A 17,259-nucleotide genomic window follows, 5' to 3' on the forward strand; every position below is an offset into this window, starting at 1 on the left:
ACGAAGGGGAAACTTCAAGCTACAGAAATTTTAAACATACACAGAGGGACGAGAGCCAAATATCCCCTACCGCACAAAAATCTAACGAAGGAGGAAGCAACGAGTTGGCGCAGATTGCAGACAAACTCCTTCCCAAATTTATACATCCTAAACAAAATGTTCCCAACACAACACAGAGACATCTGCCCATGGTGCGGGGCCACACCCACATCCTATCATGTCACATGAGAATGTAAACACAATCAATCATTCCACCAACACAATAACCCGAGTGCGCAGCAATGGGAGAGTCGGCTTACCAGCTGCGAGCTCACGGCCCAAAGGGCCTTAGTGCAGCACGCTAGTGAGGTAGCTAGGCTCAGTGGAGCCCTGGAATATGGGTCCACCCTTGCCGGAAGAGGCTCCAAGTCGCCGGCGCCCAAGAAGACGACGGAAACCTCGAGACGCTCAATCCATGAAAGAACCAAATAAAGTTTCTCTCTCTCTCTCTCTCTCTCTCAAGCTACCGACGCCGACGACTCTTCTTCAGTGTCATCTCCTGCCTGCGCCAACGAGTCACGGCGCCTACAGCGCCATTGCCGGCGACCCTCAGTCCTCCAACGTTGCCAGACGCATTACCGAGGCGCTCTTTGCGCTGCGTCGCAATAGCTGCTTGCGTGCGCCATGACGTCAACACATCGCCTCCCGCGAATCATTAGTACAGGGTCCGAGAAGCTTCAGGGCGACGACAGACCTTGCTAACGCTTTCATTGTTTTGCCCCGGGGCCGAATCTATGCCAACTTGCAATTAACAAAAAACAACGACTCAGTTTCATCGACACGTTTGCTCAGCTTCTCTTAAACTGCGTCGCAGCCGTTCTGCAGGTCATGTACAGCCATGGTTGTCTGTAGCGCCATGCTGCTGTCGGTGGTGCTGATTTCCGGCCTGCTGATCTTCAGCTGGCGACTCGGAGCAGCGTCCGTGTGCCGCACCAAGCCCTGCCTAGACTACGCGCGTCTCCTCGCCGACTCGGTGAACAAGTCGGTGAACCCCTGCGCGGGCTTCACGCGATTCGTGTGCTCCGGATGGCGGCGACGCAACCAGCTGTCCGTTCACGACGAGTGGATGATGTCCGACCTGCGCCACTTGTCCCAACTCATTCGCTCCGTGCGCGTGCCTCGCGAGAGTCAGGACGCGCTGCAAAAGGCTGCAGTGTTCCTGCGCAGCTGCGAAGCTGTGCGAAATGGCGACGTGGACGAAATGCCTAAGGTAACCAAAAAATTGTGGGCTTTAACCTTCTGAAAGCTCGCTGTCGGGCTTGAGGAACAACGTACAGTGGGAGGATTGCCGGTTAATTTCGACGAGCTGGGGTTCTTGCAGCTAAATCACGATCGTTTTGGGGGTTTCTTCGTCATCTAAACGCGATCGCCGTTGCGAGTAACTGAACGCGCATAACCTCGGGCTCAGCACCATGCCGCCGTTGCAAACTGAACTGCCGTGAGGTCTCAAGGTCTTCGTCAGAAATACCTTATATTTGCGTGCTTGTCAGATATGCATGCACATTCTGAATAAACTCGGCCAACTAGGCTAACGTGGCGCGTGGAAACCAGTGTCGTTACAAGCAGTCGTAGGTAAGATTATAGATCTAATGCAGGCAACAAGCACAAAGAAAAGATATATGAGCCCAATGTTAGGCTACAATAGATATAGGAACCTTGATAAGATGAACCACGCAAGGTGACTGTCGCCATGCCTATTCAAAGTCAATGCATTTATAGAACGAAATCAGTGGATTCGAGGCGTGATAGACTGACAGCAAATATGAGCGGCAGCAGAATATAGGCGGCCGTTGATGCATTTACGCTGCAACCGCTATAGTGTGGCTACCAATGCCAATGATATAAACGCTGGTGGCGTTCTTAAAACTAAGAGCAAAAAGTTATGCTGTTAAGAGTCCCGAAATTGCACATTGGGTTATGACGGACGCCTTATTAGAGCGCTCTTTAATAATTATGAGTACCTTGGATTCTTTATCGTGCACTGAAAATGCAACACAACGACATCTTTTGCCTTCGACACCTCTCGTAATGCGGCTGTGCCGGCCTCGAATGGCACCATGGACCTTGTGCTCACCAGAGCAGAGCCTTAGCCAGTGATCCACCGCGACGGGTTGCGCAAATACTAACACGGGTCCATCACCCATAGTGCTCTGAAAGAGTAAATTTATTCCTTCAAACTTTTGCATTCACCGAATCATTGCGCTCGTAAAATTATCAGACCACCTTTGTTATCGTTTCAGGTGAAGGCTGCGCTGTTACAAGCAGGCATCGTGTGGCCTCTCCTGCCCGGCGACTCGGACTCGGTGGACGTTCTTCGCACGTGGCTGCACAGCTGCCTGAGGCTCCGTTGGAGCAGCGTTCTTCACGTTTCCATCCGGCGGTACCGAAACCCCACCGTGATCTTCCTGGAACCACTCCGAGAGTTCCTCCGCATCGCGGAAAGGCACGAACAGTGGGTCCATGATCTGGAGGAAGCCGAACGCTACTTCAACACCCTCAGGTCAACGTTGCACCTGTTGTTGTCAATTAAGATCTAGAGCTGTATTGCAAACCAGTTCTGTGAAATCCTCTAGCACAGGGGGAATGTCATGAGAGGAAAAATCGCCATGCACCCAATTTTTCAGCACAGAGCTACAAAGGAAACCCGCACGTATTTCTCAGAAAGAAAGCTTCGCAGTTCAGGAAAATTTCGTCATGGTCTGGGAGTCGAACCCCGTACAAGCGCCTTTCCGTGGCTGTCGGTCTGCCATCTGAGATAACGAGGTGGCTATCAGATCGGAGTGCGAAGGCGAATTCATGCACAACTCGAAGCAAAGGGAAATTGAATATTGCAAATCAGTTCCGCAGAACTAGAGATCATGGTAAATAATCTTCTAGAATTTATAGCATGATTAATAGGCGTTCATTCAGAGTCACTCCATATTGCAGCCCCGTGTAGAAGCCGGGCATAGCTGAGTCTTCCTGCTCTCGGTTGGTGAAAACAAAACTGATTTCTTCATCTCGCGCGAAATTAGGTAGTCACACAATGAGCTTGCGATTGTGCAGATACTTCCCTCTCTCAATACTACATTAGCGCACTGAGTCTCAAATTGGGCGACTAATATCGTAGGAAGAGTAGATTTTGGTAACAATAAAAATAAGAGTTCTCATCGGGCACAATCTGCTGCAACTTTCTAATATAACATTGTAACGTAATGGCAAGCATCGTTCTTCTTATATATATATTTATGAATTTTGTTTTACTTCACTTGCACTGAACAAACTCGAACAACTTGGACTGAACAAAAATCGCGAGTAAGTGTAAAAACATGGACAGCATAGCTGGTATAAGATTCGAAATGAAATTAATGGCACTTCAACTGTGAAGGTGCTGTATATCTAGGAAGGCAACCCTTGGTCAACAACGTCGAACTGTTCGCGTGTAGCATTCGGATTGCTTCAGTAGGCACTTCTTGTCAGCTTAAAGACCTTACTATCGCTACGTAGACTTTTCCATGAAAAGGGTTGTTTGGGTGAAACATTAAATTTATGTCAATGAACGGCAACAATACACAAGTGGTTCATTTTAATTTAATTCTACGTTACATATCATGCTCAACTTCCGCTCTTTTCTTCGAGGAGGTACATGAATAATAGCAGTGGGTGCACCTATATTATTTTCGTACGGTACGCCGGTAGTGAAAACCGGAAAATCGGCTACTAAATACTTAAGCAAACTGGTGACACATTTTCTGCATTAGGAAATGAAAAACGAGTATGCCTGCCGTATACTAATTATAATGTACATTTTACTAATGTAGCCACGTGAAATGCAAATGATGACACTGAAATTCCCAAAAGGTAAAATGGCTTGGAGTTCATTTCGCCGTCGCAAGTGAGTCAAGTAACCGTGAGTACTTTTAACTAATGAGGACAGAAGGGCCCAAATCACGCCAGCGTCCACCAAACTGCATCAGTGTGCTATCAGGCAGGGTCAACCGAATTGTCGTCTGCGTTCGAGCCGCCGTAAAGTGTGGGCTGGGCATGAACTTTCCGGGCGTCTCGAACGTAAACTAACCTCCCTCTCGCGGGCGACGCGTAAAGGCAATAATCCTCACGACGTGGCACCAGAGCATCGCCGTCGGCGTGTCGTCTGCGAAACAATGAGTTGCGATTCTGTACTGGGCGAGTAGCATTTGCACAGCACTTTTAACACGCATGGTAAAAAAAATTTTATTTCCGTAAGACTGAAAGTGTGCGTTATAATGCAGCAAGCGCGGTAATAGATTATTTGGTCCACCGTGCTGTTCCTTGTTCGTGATACGGATCTGCATTGCCATACGCAGGCGGGAGTTTCTCAGCCTTACCGAGTCGTCGGCGAATGAGACCGACGGCACCGTGAGCTTCACCGCCACCAACCAGATGGATACGACGTACCTGCGCGCGCTACAAGAGGCAACGGGCTTTCTTTCGAATTACAGCAGGCTCGACCCAGCGGAGATATTCGGCACCGTGCCGAGCCTTACGCGGGAGCGGTGGCTGGCGGAGCTTAGCCACAACGGTGTCGACGTCTCGGAGGACATCGTCTTTGCATCGACCAAGCCGGGTTTCGTGAGAACGTTTCTAGCGCTCTGGAAGGACCGCGGCGAGCGCGAGACGCACCTGTTTCTCTCCTGGTGCACCGTGCAGACGGTCGCGTTGTACACGAACCGACGTCTGCTGGTCAACTTCTACCAACGGTAAACGGCGAATCACACGCGCGCGCACGTTGTGTAGGGTCGGTGCTTGTTCGGTCTCGACGATAGGCGAAACTGCGCAAGATAGAAAAGGAATCTCCGCAGGTGTGTGCTAATCCGAGCAAGTCATACATCTAAGACCAGCAATGCTGTACAAAATAGCTCTCCCACCCTTAGGAAGTCCTTGGGCTCTGTTCTGCCATAGCTTGGTATTGCCAAAGATTTTTCAAACGTGCCTCTACACCCGGTGGAATTCATTCCCTCTAACCAAGCATTTCATTGTTTTTCGCTATGTTTGAGCTTTCTGCAGAGGCCCAAGTTCTTTCTCTTATTCTTTAAAATTATTAAAAGAACGGCATGGCACCAACGTATTGAAATGAAGAGATGCTTATCTTTATCACAGAGAAAAAGCCCCGACGCCATTCCTAAAACGTGATCAATTTGCGCCACTGCTAGCTCAGCTCCAGCGATGAACCGGTGCAACGCAATCTGTTAAAAAATTCGAGGTTACACAATAATCTTGACTACTTGATAAAAAAAGTAAAGAAACCGCGCCAAGAAGTGTTTGTGTATTTCAATGAGCTATCCTTAAGGTACCCTTTATTGTGTGGGCCTTAGTAATTACGCTTCCAAGCAAATTTGGGGCTACGACCAAAGCAATACTGCTGGCTGTTCCCTGGAGGACATTTCACATCGACCAAAGTGTCGCGATTTCACGAAGATCCCTTCATAAGCTTCCCTGAAGATTTAGCCGGAGATCTGCACGCACCTTTATTTAGTTCTTGCGACCTTTTTCTTCTCATCTTGGCTGTTTCGCTGGCGTTGAACAGATACTAATTATACAGGCTTTTGCGAATATGATTTTATTTTGATTCGCAGAGAAGTCGAAGCGAATAATAATTAGCATTGGTTAATTTCGAAGCGAATCGCTCGAACAGTTGTGGGATTTTACTAAATCTTCCACATAAGAGCCGGATGTTGACAATCTACGAAAGTTTGCGAAAAAAAAGGCAACGTGTTCGTCTCCTGAGGCGGTTCATTTTCTAAGGGTCATTATTGGGGTATTTACACGCAAATATGCATGTTCAACATTTCTTGCAATTGCAGTTTTACAGTAAGTTTGTGTGCATGTTCCCGCTAACTTTTGTGCTGGTTGAGACAGCGCAGCGTAAGCACTTCGCGTTCATCCGTCGTGAGTGGTCGAAATGCTGTGAAGTGCAACGTTGAATGACGCCAGCAGTTTACGAAGTGTTGCGGCGATTGAGCTGCATGCTTTCAATCTACTCGACTACCTAAGGGATGCCATTCTGCAATTGCACAGACGACAAAGAAACGTAATTGTAAGAAGAAAATTGATATGTGATTTATATGTGAATTTCCTCTCGTGGTGTTGTTTCACAGCAGCATAACCAATATTGCCAAGAAACCATCTTTAGGGCAAAAATCTCCGACATCGGCGTTGCCAAAAAGGTGGGTTGCAGAGCAGCTGACCAAAGTATGACGCTGATGATTCATGCATCTGCGAATTGAGACGGTTATTTTAGAAATCTTGGGGCGTTGTATGTAGTTATTTGCGTGAGTTATGTAGTTATGTAGTTATGTAGTTATTGCTTTCTTGTTTCCGGGGTGTTGTAATTGGAGACGCGGCTTTACGCGGGCAAATGCGTATGCTTGTTCATTTCGTACACTTGAAAACCTAGAATACCTAAATTGAAGCCGATGCGAACATTGATTAGCACAATATTCGATTGAATATTCGAGACTATCTAATATTCACTCATGTGTACCAATTTGGTATGTATTTTTACATGCACCCGACTCGGCAGCCGTACGTCTACGTTTACTATAAGTTGGGGCATTGTGTTTGACTGGTTATATTTATACAGTCGTTGAGTCAGTGGGTACAAGTGCGCCCTTGATGCCATATTGACGCATCTGTCCTCTAAGTTCGAAAACTTGAAAGCTACGAAAGAAATTGACGCAATTCCTTGAGGGCTTTGGCGATTCCTTTGCACCTACAGCACACGACATTGAGTCCACACTTCTTGCAATCCACAGTTAGTCATCCTCTCGTTTGGTTCTTTCACATTTCTAGCTTGCTCACGCAGTCTATCATTCATGGATTGACCTGACCCTCTCAGGAAAAACAGGCTACATGCAAAGGGTATCCGGTAAACACTTTATTGTGTTGATGTCATAAAGAAGTTCCATAAACTTCGTCCCTGCACGGAGCATGGGCTAGCCATGCATCGTAAAAACTGTGGAAGCGGAGCCCTGTTTCATAAGTACCCAATCAACGAAGAAAGAAATACACGAATGTATAGACAGGATTGATTAATATAGCTTGCAATTTTTTCTACTTAGATTACACATGAGCCACTGTAGCGACAATATCATCAATCGCGCTGTCAGCTAACGTATCTGCATTCTCGATGTGCAGCACGCATGTAGAGCAAGCAGTATGTCTACCAATATCATCAGTGTTTGCTGTGTCATGTATGAAAACGATAACGAGTTTTCAAAATAAAACTGCCCAATTAGTACCAAGTGTGTATTCTTAGAGCGTGTTGCTGGCCAACTTTGTTCACATTCCCAGGATTAACAAGGTTTGCGCTCGTTATGCCTCTGCTTTCCTCCCGTCTAAGGTGTGTTCTTGTGCAACATCCAAGCGTGTGTATCATTTGCGTCTATCTTTTGTATTCGTTCTACACGCACTGTGACACATGTAAAGCTTATAATCGTGCACCGAGAAGTACAACGAGCAGCGCTTAAAAACCTTCGTTCGTCACCGTTAGCTTTCAACCCACGTATTTGTGACTAAATGAATTTTCTCGGCGCAGCGAAAGCAGCGCCAACGTGTACCACGCAGCCCTCTGCCTGAGCAAGGCGTACCTGCTGTGTGGCAGAGACCTCTTTGGCAAGTACTTCCAGGATGTGCTCTCGGAGCCGGAGTTGCGCGCCGCCCAGCGGGTGGTAGCTGGTACCCGCCACGCGTTCGCGAGCCGACTAGAGCGGTGGCAGTACAGGGATGATAACATAACCCTGGTTGAGGACTGGCAATCAACCGACATCGCCCTCGGGTACTTCGACCCACTCAATCAGCAAAATCCAGGCCTGGTGAGGAATTATATGATTTCGTTCCCCTAAGGCAGCAGTTCTGGCGCGATTAAATTACGAAGAAGCAAACTTCAGGCAGAACCAATCCTTTGGTGAGGTATATCGTCGTTGATGCGATTTGCATTCAAGGGGCGGTGGCAGTTACACAGCCGTACATGCCGCCACACACAAATGAAAGCGCCGATGGGTGAGAGCACGTGCGCGTTTTTCTGGCGAAAGTACGAGATTGTGGCAGATTTCGCGCACTGTAAAAACTAGGAGGTGTTTAAATTCGTTACGCATTGGATCTTTTACTGTTATCGAAGCCAAAGTAGGTTGACTTCTATGGGAAACGGCCTCAGCTAAGGCAAAACGCGACTCCTTAACATGATTCAGCGTAGAGACTAAATGGTAGAAATTAAAAGGAATAATATTATGAAGAGCTACACACCTGGCACGTGTTGCTTTATGTCCTCGTTTGTTCCATGTACGTACGAGTATGATCCTGAAGGTCATAATTTAAGTGTACTCTAGTAATTGTTTTAACGAGTCTAGTAACGTTACTCGAGATGACTGTATTACGCTTTTGCACAGGCGAAAGTACAGGCGCGATAACGGCAATCGAGTAAACATTAATTTCACCCTGCGAACACTGCATGCTGAAAGTTTTTACATTCGGGACAATGCAATATTAATGAGTGTATTTCGCTTCATTGGCTACAAACCGAAATATGGAGGCCGAAGTCGGTGCACTTTCTAACACTGTACGGGCGTCGCTTCCCCTACAAAAACATGTATAAAAAAATAAAGAATCACAAATGACTTCTTCACACAGGTGTCACCTGATGTGATTTCAAAGCTACAGCTGAAGGCACTGCAGCATACAGACCCAGTGAAATAAAATGTAAATAATTGTCTCTCGAAATTATATGCAAACAAGACTTGACATAGCAATAAAAGGAATTAAACTATCGACAAACCACCTTATAAAGTAAAGGTCTGAACTCTAAGATCGCGTACACACTCAAATGAAGGTGGGGTATGGCTAGCGCATGTGAGCTTCGGTACTGCTACCTACTTGATCTACGTTTAATGGGTGAGGTAATGTACAGGTCAGCTTTGCGATTCCACAATATTTCTGCCTTGATGTTTCAAATAGGTATATATGTCGAATTTGTATGTTGACGCGATATAATAGAGCGTAGGCACTTTAGCTTTTAGGACTTTTCCGTATCAACCGTCTCCTAGATATCGTGCCTAAGAAATCTTCAAGAAGATGCATTCAGGGAAAATGTTACAGTTATGAGCTCCTTGCGAAAATCTGGTGGTGTGACTAGCCTGGTGCTCGCTGTGTTAATAGCGCCACACTAGTCCATGTTATAGCACCTCACATTTACTCCGCTTTATGGTGTAAGTTTGGCAGGTTAGTTGGCAGACACGGTGGAGCATGCATTAAACATTCGTTGGCTTGATTCTCATCCCCGTGTCTGTCTGCGGCCCCTTAGCAGCGCAACCCTAAACCACACACTCACGCCATACCAACGAGCCTCCCCTCTAATGACAATTTAAGCTTAAGAAATTGACGTTTCGTTACGTACTGTAAATACAGTGCAGGTAAACTACTTTCCAATCGCATTGGTTACGTCACGACCACGCCTTCGCAACCACACCAAGTTCGTGAGCTCTGAATGCTGTTCAATCAATAAGCACGCTTTTGTTTCTCAGCTTTTCGACGACCCTTTGCGTGCCTCCCGTAGTACCACCGTGACCTGATGTCTTGCAGCGTTTGTCGCAGCAGCAGACGGCGGATGCCACGTGCACGCGAGACCTGGGCGACTCCCTGGTGGACAACATGCGGTTGGCCTCGATGGGTCACGTGCCGGAGGGCCACCGTTGGATCGCCGAGCAGATAGAGCACGCCGATTGGTTCGTGCTGATCCCGGGAAAGGACCTGGCGCTGCTACCGTACGCGCTCACTTTTCCGTGGCTCAGCGAAGGCGTCCCGCGGTACATGAACCACGGTGGACTCGGTGGCCACGTCGCCTGGGCGCTCAGTGCGCTGTTCCTCAGCGGGTAAGCACGTGCAAGCCGTGTAGCGTGGCCTGGTTCAACTCGTGCACTTCTAATTTCGTTCCGCTGAGGTTAGAGCAATATGAGAGGGAAAAAGTATTTTCAAACATTCTTGACCTGCCAGAATGGAACAGTGCTCGCTTTGAAATCGCAATGTGTGTGACGCGGCGTTCCGTAATTTGGAATATTTCTTGCGGTTAGTATTCTGATGATACTTCATGCATTTTCTCGTTTGTCTGTTGAATCTTGTGCGAATATATTATCACTCCCGCGCTACGTGCGGTCTATGCGATGGCGTCGCTTGTCCAGCGAGGAGCGTGCGGAAGAATTCCGGCGGCATACGCTCCTCATACACGACGCGTTTCACCATCATCATCATCATCATCATCATCATCATCATCATCATCATCATCATCATCAGCCTGGTTATGCCCACTGCAGGGCAAAAGCCTCTCCCATACTTCTCCAACTACCCCGGTCATGTACTAATTGTGGCCATGTTGTCCCTGCAAACTTCTTAATCTCATCCGCCCACCTAACTTTCTGCCGCCCTCTGCTACGCTTTCCTTCCCTTGGAATCCATTCCGTAACTCTTAATGACCATCGGTTATCTTCCCTTCTCATTACGTGTCCTGCCCATGCCCATTTCTTTTTCTTGATTTCAACTAAGATATCATTAACTCGCGTTTGTTCCCTCACCCAATCTGCTCTTTTCTTATCCTTTAACGTTACACCTATCATTCTTCTTTTCATGGCTCGTTGCGTCGTCCTCAATTTAAGTAGAGCCCTTTTCGTAAGCCTCCAGGTTTCTGCCCCGTACGTGAGTACTGGTAAGACACAGCTGTTATAAACTTTTCTCTTGAGGGATAATAGCAACTTGCTGTTCATGATCTGAGAATGCCTGCCAAACGCACCCCAGCCCATTCTTATTCTTCTGATTATTTCAGTCTCATGATCCGGATCCGCAGTCACTACCTGTCCTAAGTAGATGTATTCCCTTACTACTTCCAGTGCCTCACTACCTATTGTAAACTGCTGTTCTCTTCCGAGACTGTAAAACATTACTTTAGTTTTCTGCAGATTAATTTTTAGACCCACCCTTCGGGTGGGTCTCAACGCGTTTCAGCGGTGGCACTATGGCACTCCGCTGCGTTGCTCCAATCCTGGTCACAGTACGTCGGCACTCATGGTTAGATGCGCTCTACCAGAAAATTGCTAACCTATTTAACTACGGATACAAATAACTATGGTACCTAACGGCAACCATGTACTACATACTTGTAACGTTTACCCGAAAAATTATTGAACACACCTCCACTGAGAAACGTGCATAACCATGGGGAACACCTCACGTTTATGATTTGTGATATGTGCATAACCATGGGGAACATCATACGTTTACTACTCGAGCTATGAGTATGTGGGAGAATGTCTAGAAATAGTGCATGCTTCGAAGTAGACATGCGACACAATATTCCCGATAAAAGTTAAAGGAATCAGAAGCACTGTATCGGATATCCTATGGCTATTTTCGGGAAACGCTGTTCCATATATTATTTTCTATATGTACCGAACAGTCAAACAATCATTCCAATACACGGAATCCCCTTATTTTTAGGCAATTTAAAAAAATCTGCAATAAAATGCCCCTTACCGATGGAACCTCAGTGGAACGAGAATTAAGGTGTACAAAAAGCATTTTTGTCTTGTGGCTTTGCCTGATCACTGTGTTTAGCACAGGGCAAAGCAGCTGGCTCGAAGAACACACCTTAGGCCGACCTGTCTGGCGTTCTTTGCATTAACCGTTCCTCTCCCTGTGTTTAGAAGAGCGAGGCTGCCGCCGTCATACCGTCTACACTGACATCATTTTTGATTGCCGGAGTTGCGTTTCTGTGTAGTACTCGAATTCGCCGAGTGTTCTGCGAACGGTTCCTTTTGTACCTGCCGTGTTTCTTTTTTTTTTATTTCATACAGCAATAAGGTGATTATGTAAGCTAGATGATGCATATTCCGAGAGTAAACAACTCCGATGACGGTTAATACGTGAACAAAATGCACACTTCTATGTACCTTTGTTTGTTTGTCCCATTTTTATTGCTCTGTGCTACAAGAATGCCATTGTACACGGTAAATCTCATTATGTCCTTGTTTTAGCCAGCATGGTATTTTCTACCTAATTTTATTTCCGTTAGCCCACGTATATTGTTACGTGTGCTCCAACATTGTCACCCTCATGCAGCTATGACACGTCGCCCGTATGCTTCTTGTAGTGTACATTCGGAGACACTGGGAGATTACGGCTTGATAATTTTCGGTTCTCTTCTCGCACGCCATAACCTCGGTTCGGTGACTAGAAAACACTGATTTATTTTACGTACTTACCTTGTCACGCAAGTTATGCACATTTGTAAGAGGCACTGCAAATCCATCGTTACTAAAAAAGTAAAAAAAATAATATGCACGATCGCAAACATCCTGTAAGCCCTTTTATTTGAGGGCGCCACCATTTCGCGATCACAGCAGCATCGTTCTTCAGGCGCCATGCTGGTATAATTGGATCGCGCTGGATAGTTCACAGCGAACATGCTATTGACCACGAGAGCCAAGCTCTCGCTTTCTTTCTGAGAGGTCTCAGCATGTCTTTGAGAGTATGAAACTTGTTTGCGTGTCGTTCCCAAATATTGAGCGTCAATGTGGACGAAAAATCGGAAATCGCCGAGCCTAGAGACAATGCCACAGCTCTGGCCGCGATTTAAATAGGCGAGTCAAGTCTAAACATTGTAAATACGTAACATGACGTGCAACGTGTTATTATTCTAAATCTAGACTTGAACTCTATTAAGGTGCCGCTCAGGTGACAGCAATCAGAAGCGTCTCTGTACGCAATGTGGGGTACGCCGCACCATCGAACATCCCAGTTCACGCAACTATAGTGAAGCTCCGAAGAAACACATGTTTGGCTAGCTTTCACGCTTCTAAAATTATCGGGCTAGATTTACTGAGCCTCGTCAATTCTTAAGGTCTCGAGGAGTGCCTGTGCAAGGTCACCTCGACAACTCTATAAGAGCTGAAAATCGAACAACTACTTTCCGCAACAGCTTCATTTTCTGAGGTGATACATCGAGCGATGCGTTGGGTCATGCCAGACAGCTTGCCGCCTAGATTCGGAAGCACGGGAGTACGCATGTGAATTATAGGCACGGGGGCCAGAGGGTATGTAAAGCTTTGATTAAAAATCGAAAAAGCACACACCATCATTTTCTCTGTCGGCGCTTGCTGTTTTCATATTACGTCCCCGGTGAACTTCCGCCAGAGCGTCGGTTGCCAAGCGTGATAATCTCGGAGCACCACTGGACAAAATAATCTTTATGTGCATCTGTTCGCCCTAGTTGACCGACAGGAATAGCAGTATTTTGTTTATATCCCAGTTTTACCATGGGTGGCGAAGTCATCGCCATGTGCCCGCTGGAATCAAAATCTTCGGAACATACACGCGACGAAGCTAATGGCGTCAAGTCATTTCTGTTTATTCTGGTAATCTAGAAGCGACGCTTGTCAGCAATCGCAGCGGTGGAGTCCACGAAGTCGCAGCGGCTGAAGCTGCACTTTACATTCGATACCAACAGTTAATTTCGCATCCGAATACAGTACAGTGGTAGCTCACTGACCTTGCGCCAAAGACGGGACACGTTAGAATCGCAATAATTCGCAATGACACCTTACCGTTCCAAGCTGCCGCTGGGAAAAACGGCTATCCGTACGTATACCAGCGCGCTGGTTCGGGGTTACGTTCCACCTCGCCGATAGAATGGGCCATACAATCCTCACACTGAGACTCCTCTGCTACGTAAAAGCAAGCCATAAATACAAATGCTATGCAATGGAATTCTATTAGCATGTTGCTCTAGCACGTATCGCTAAAATAGTGCACTCAGATATATTGCCGCCGAATGGTTTGGCACACAACCTTACGCAAAATACGGAGTTATGGAACGTGCATCGTTTGCGACGGGCATATAGTTATCGAAGAATTGGCGATAGACTTCCCTTCTATACTGCATTCGCAAACGATAAGTATTTCACAAAACCTCAGGTAACAAAAATATTTTTTTCTTTTATTCATTATCCCTTAACGGGTACTCTTCTGCTCGATGTTTACAGTAGTGTCTATCCTCTCGGCCAAGGGTACGTTTCTCACGAAGTAATGCTAAATCTCTACGAGTGACTCGTTGTTATTGTCACGTGGTAGTGACTGCGACGAACACAGTCGCAAAACTTTAAATGGCGAAAGTAAATCTTTGTTGGACGAACTTGTGCCCTCCAAAGCGAGCTACACTTAAAGCACTAACATAGCCGCGAACACAGTCGGTGATCGTTGAAAATCTCATCAGCGGGTCAAGCGCGTCGTCTTTTATGCATCAGTCACCGAAAGTTGCAGAGTAATCGCTGGTTCCCGCATGTCTTCCAGAAAGTTCTTCACCATTCGCGTCGCGCGTACATGAGATCAGATTAGACACGTTTCGGCGACAACAGACAGCGGATAGAACCATCGATAACATTCGAGAAGCTTGCGATACGTGCAGGTGCGTCCTGCGCTTGGATCGGGGCTTTGCGGGAGCGTTCGGTACATGAACGCACTAGCACCTCCACCAGAGGTCACATGATAGTGACTGTGACGAACACAGTAGCAAAACTGTAAGTAGCGGAACTAAATTTTTATTTGTGCGCGGGACTACGTTGGTGTTCTCTTTGTGGTCCAGGCTTGAATCACGGCTTGTCGGCTGCCTCCGGTACATGAACGAAAAGCACCTCCACCAGATGTCACGTGGTAGTGATGTATAAAGAACACAGTAGCAATACTGTGAAAGACGAAACTAACTTTTATAGGGTGAACCTGTCGCCACAAAAGCAAGCTAGACTTAAAGCACAACGATAGTGGCGAACACAGTCACTATCGAATACTGCTACTATTCGAGAAACCTCCGATACACGCAGACGCGTCGTGCGCTGTGCGACAACCCCTATTAGGCGGTGAAACGTGGCTACACGATAAAGGTAAACAAGTACACGTGTCTCTATGGTCTCACATGGGAGTCGATGGCAACTGAAAACACAGCTTTTACCTCTGCCTGCTTCATTGCTTCTTGCTGAAATCAACTAAGTTGAAAAGCGAAGCAACACGATGCTGCCATTATATCCAAATAAGGTTTAGGCAGAGTGCATTAACCCTCGCTCTGTTTTGTCAAGAAACCTTGCTTTTCTTCCGACCTGTACAAAATCATTGGAACAATATCCCCGAAAGCAATCGGCCCAAGATAACGGTGATAATGAGAACTATCATGATGTGATATCAAGAAGCCGTAAATTTTGACAAAGTAGACGAAGTGCTGTGTGCATACTTTCCGCTCGTCCTAGTTCTAGATCAAGTTTGTTCGAAATTCAAGATCCAACAACGAGCCCAAATTCTGACGTCACCGTAAATACTGTAAATTTTGTGGCGAGCTGCAGCGTACTTCGTATACGAAGTATAACGTATGTTCTTGTACCAGATAGGGGAAACATAGGGAGCTGGCACTTCTTTGCTGAGGTAGAGGGGGGTCATCAAAAATAGTGATAGTTCGCGTTCACGTACCATCATATAGCCAGGTGAAAGGTCGCATTCAATCTTCGTGTGCCTCACCACAGGGGCACGTTTCGAGTCGCAACGCCAACACAGCCTAACACGCATAAGATAGAGATGCTCCTGGCCACACACAATAATGCCGCCCTTGAATTTATCGCATTCCGCGGTACAAATACTTCAGAGGCCAAGGCAAGAGGAACAGTCACTCACCAACAAACTCACCCGAAATTCGTGAGGAGTCCCTCCAGTGGTGTGCTTTGTCAGCAAACGAGTATGAACACAGAACGAAGCATTGCGGCTATGGGGCGCCACGTGCAATCCGATGTGCCTATTTAAATTTACGCACACTGTGAAGAATGGTGCCTCAGTTATCCGTACTTGTTTGCTTACGTACGGTTGCCTGTTCAGGTCAAGAGCGGAAGCTCAGAGCTCAGAAACCCCGTGTTCTAAGAGGACAATGACGTCGATGCAGCCGTAAATGAATTCGGGCACTTCCATTATGATGCGGCGATCAAGCTTAACATCAATACGCCTCTACCGCTGTCACGGGAAGGTCACGCACAGAAGGCCGCAGCTGAACTGTATATAAACAGGGTGACAGAGAAGCCCCGCCGACTTGATATGCTTTCATCACTTGATAGTTATCGGAAGTAATCGAAAGTCAGTTGTTAGTACGGAAAGCTAGTATGGCAACTATTGCGGAACATTTGTTACCACTTGCTGACATTTGAAGCATGTTATTTTCTTCCTCTGCGTAGCTACGCCAGATCTCGGGACGCTGTCAACGCCATCATTCGGGTCATCGAAACTGCCAACAAAGCCAGCCGTCCAAGCGACGTCGGTGGCCCCGACAGGATCGTCCAAATTTTGCGCACGCTGGCTTTGGACGTGTCGTACGACGCATACCGCGCTGCCGGTGCGCTTGAGAGCGACAAGCACCTCGAAGGATTCGAGGGCTACGGCACTGCCGCGATGTTCTTCATCGCATCGTGTTACGCTCTGTGTCGGGGAAGCGACACCGTGCTGCCCTTCGCCGGCGCCGAGTGTGACGAGACATTTCGGAACGTTGAGGGCTTCGGCAACGCTTTTGGGTGCGAACTGGGCAGTGCGATGAACCCCTCCAACAAGACGGCCCTTATGTGAAATTTGTGCGTGCGCCTAAAAGACGCGTCTTCCGGTTTGTTTAGTAGCTGGCACAAATGTTTGTTGATTTCCTGTTTAATGCAACGCTTTTGATGTCAGCATTACTCATTGCGTAACTATTTTTTTGCTGTATTTAAGTACGGCTAATGCATGCAGGCTTGAATATCCTGAAGGACTTGAGGTAGCTATGCAGAAAGCACGAGCAGATGTGTAATTTTGTTTTTCCAATGTTCCTTGCACATAATTTTGGCGTAATTCTCTGATTGAACATGCTATATATTGTGCTGAAGCTCTCGCAGCACCTCGAAATCATCATACTAGTATACATATTTATTAGCTTGTGTGCCTTATTCAGCACCTAAAGTGTCACGCTTCGAGTGAAATAGAAGATAAAATTTGGCACGCAGAGCTGCGTCTGAGTAATCGTGCTGGTGTTATTATTGGCCAGGAAAAAGCGGAGGGGGGGAGGTAGTCAAGTCAGAACTAATCATTGCCTTTCCTACGATTTGTTATTGTTGTCAAACTTAGTTATCGTGTAATATTTTAATCTCGAATGACACCTAGCTCTACTAA

At 46.7% G+C, this 17,259-nt stretch overlaps 1 protein-coding gene across 1 annotated transcript; it reads left to right on the plus strand.

The window, feature by feature from the left end:
* The first annotated feature begins 877 nt into the window (after window positions 1-877).
* LOC140213990 (endothelin-converting enzyme-like 1) lies at window positions 878-16,686 on the plus strand. The gene is made up of 6 exons (XM_072285195.1): window positions 878-1,249; window positions 2,280-2,539; window positions 4,365-4,757; window positions 7,595-7,871; window positions 9,634-9,923; window positions 16,302-16,686. Exons 1-6 carry the CDS (start codon window positions 878-880, stop codon window positions 16,684-16,686), a joined length of 1,977 nt encoding a protein of 658 aa, XP_072141296.1.
* Window positions 16,687-17,259: the final 573 nt, after the last annotated feature.

This window comes from Dermacentor andersoni, chromosome 11, assembly GCF_023375885.2.
Source record: "Dermacentor andersoni chromosome 11, qqDerAnde1_hic_scaffold, whole genome shotgun sequence".
Classification (NCBI taxonomy): domain Eukaryota; kingdom Metazoa; phylum Arthropoda; class Arachnida; order Ixodida; family Ixodidae; genus Dermacentor; species Dermacentor andersoni.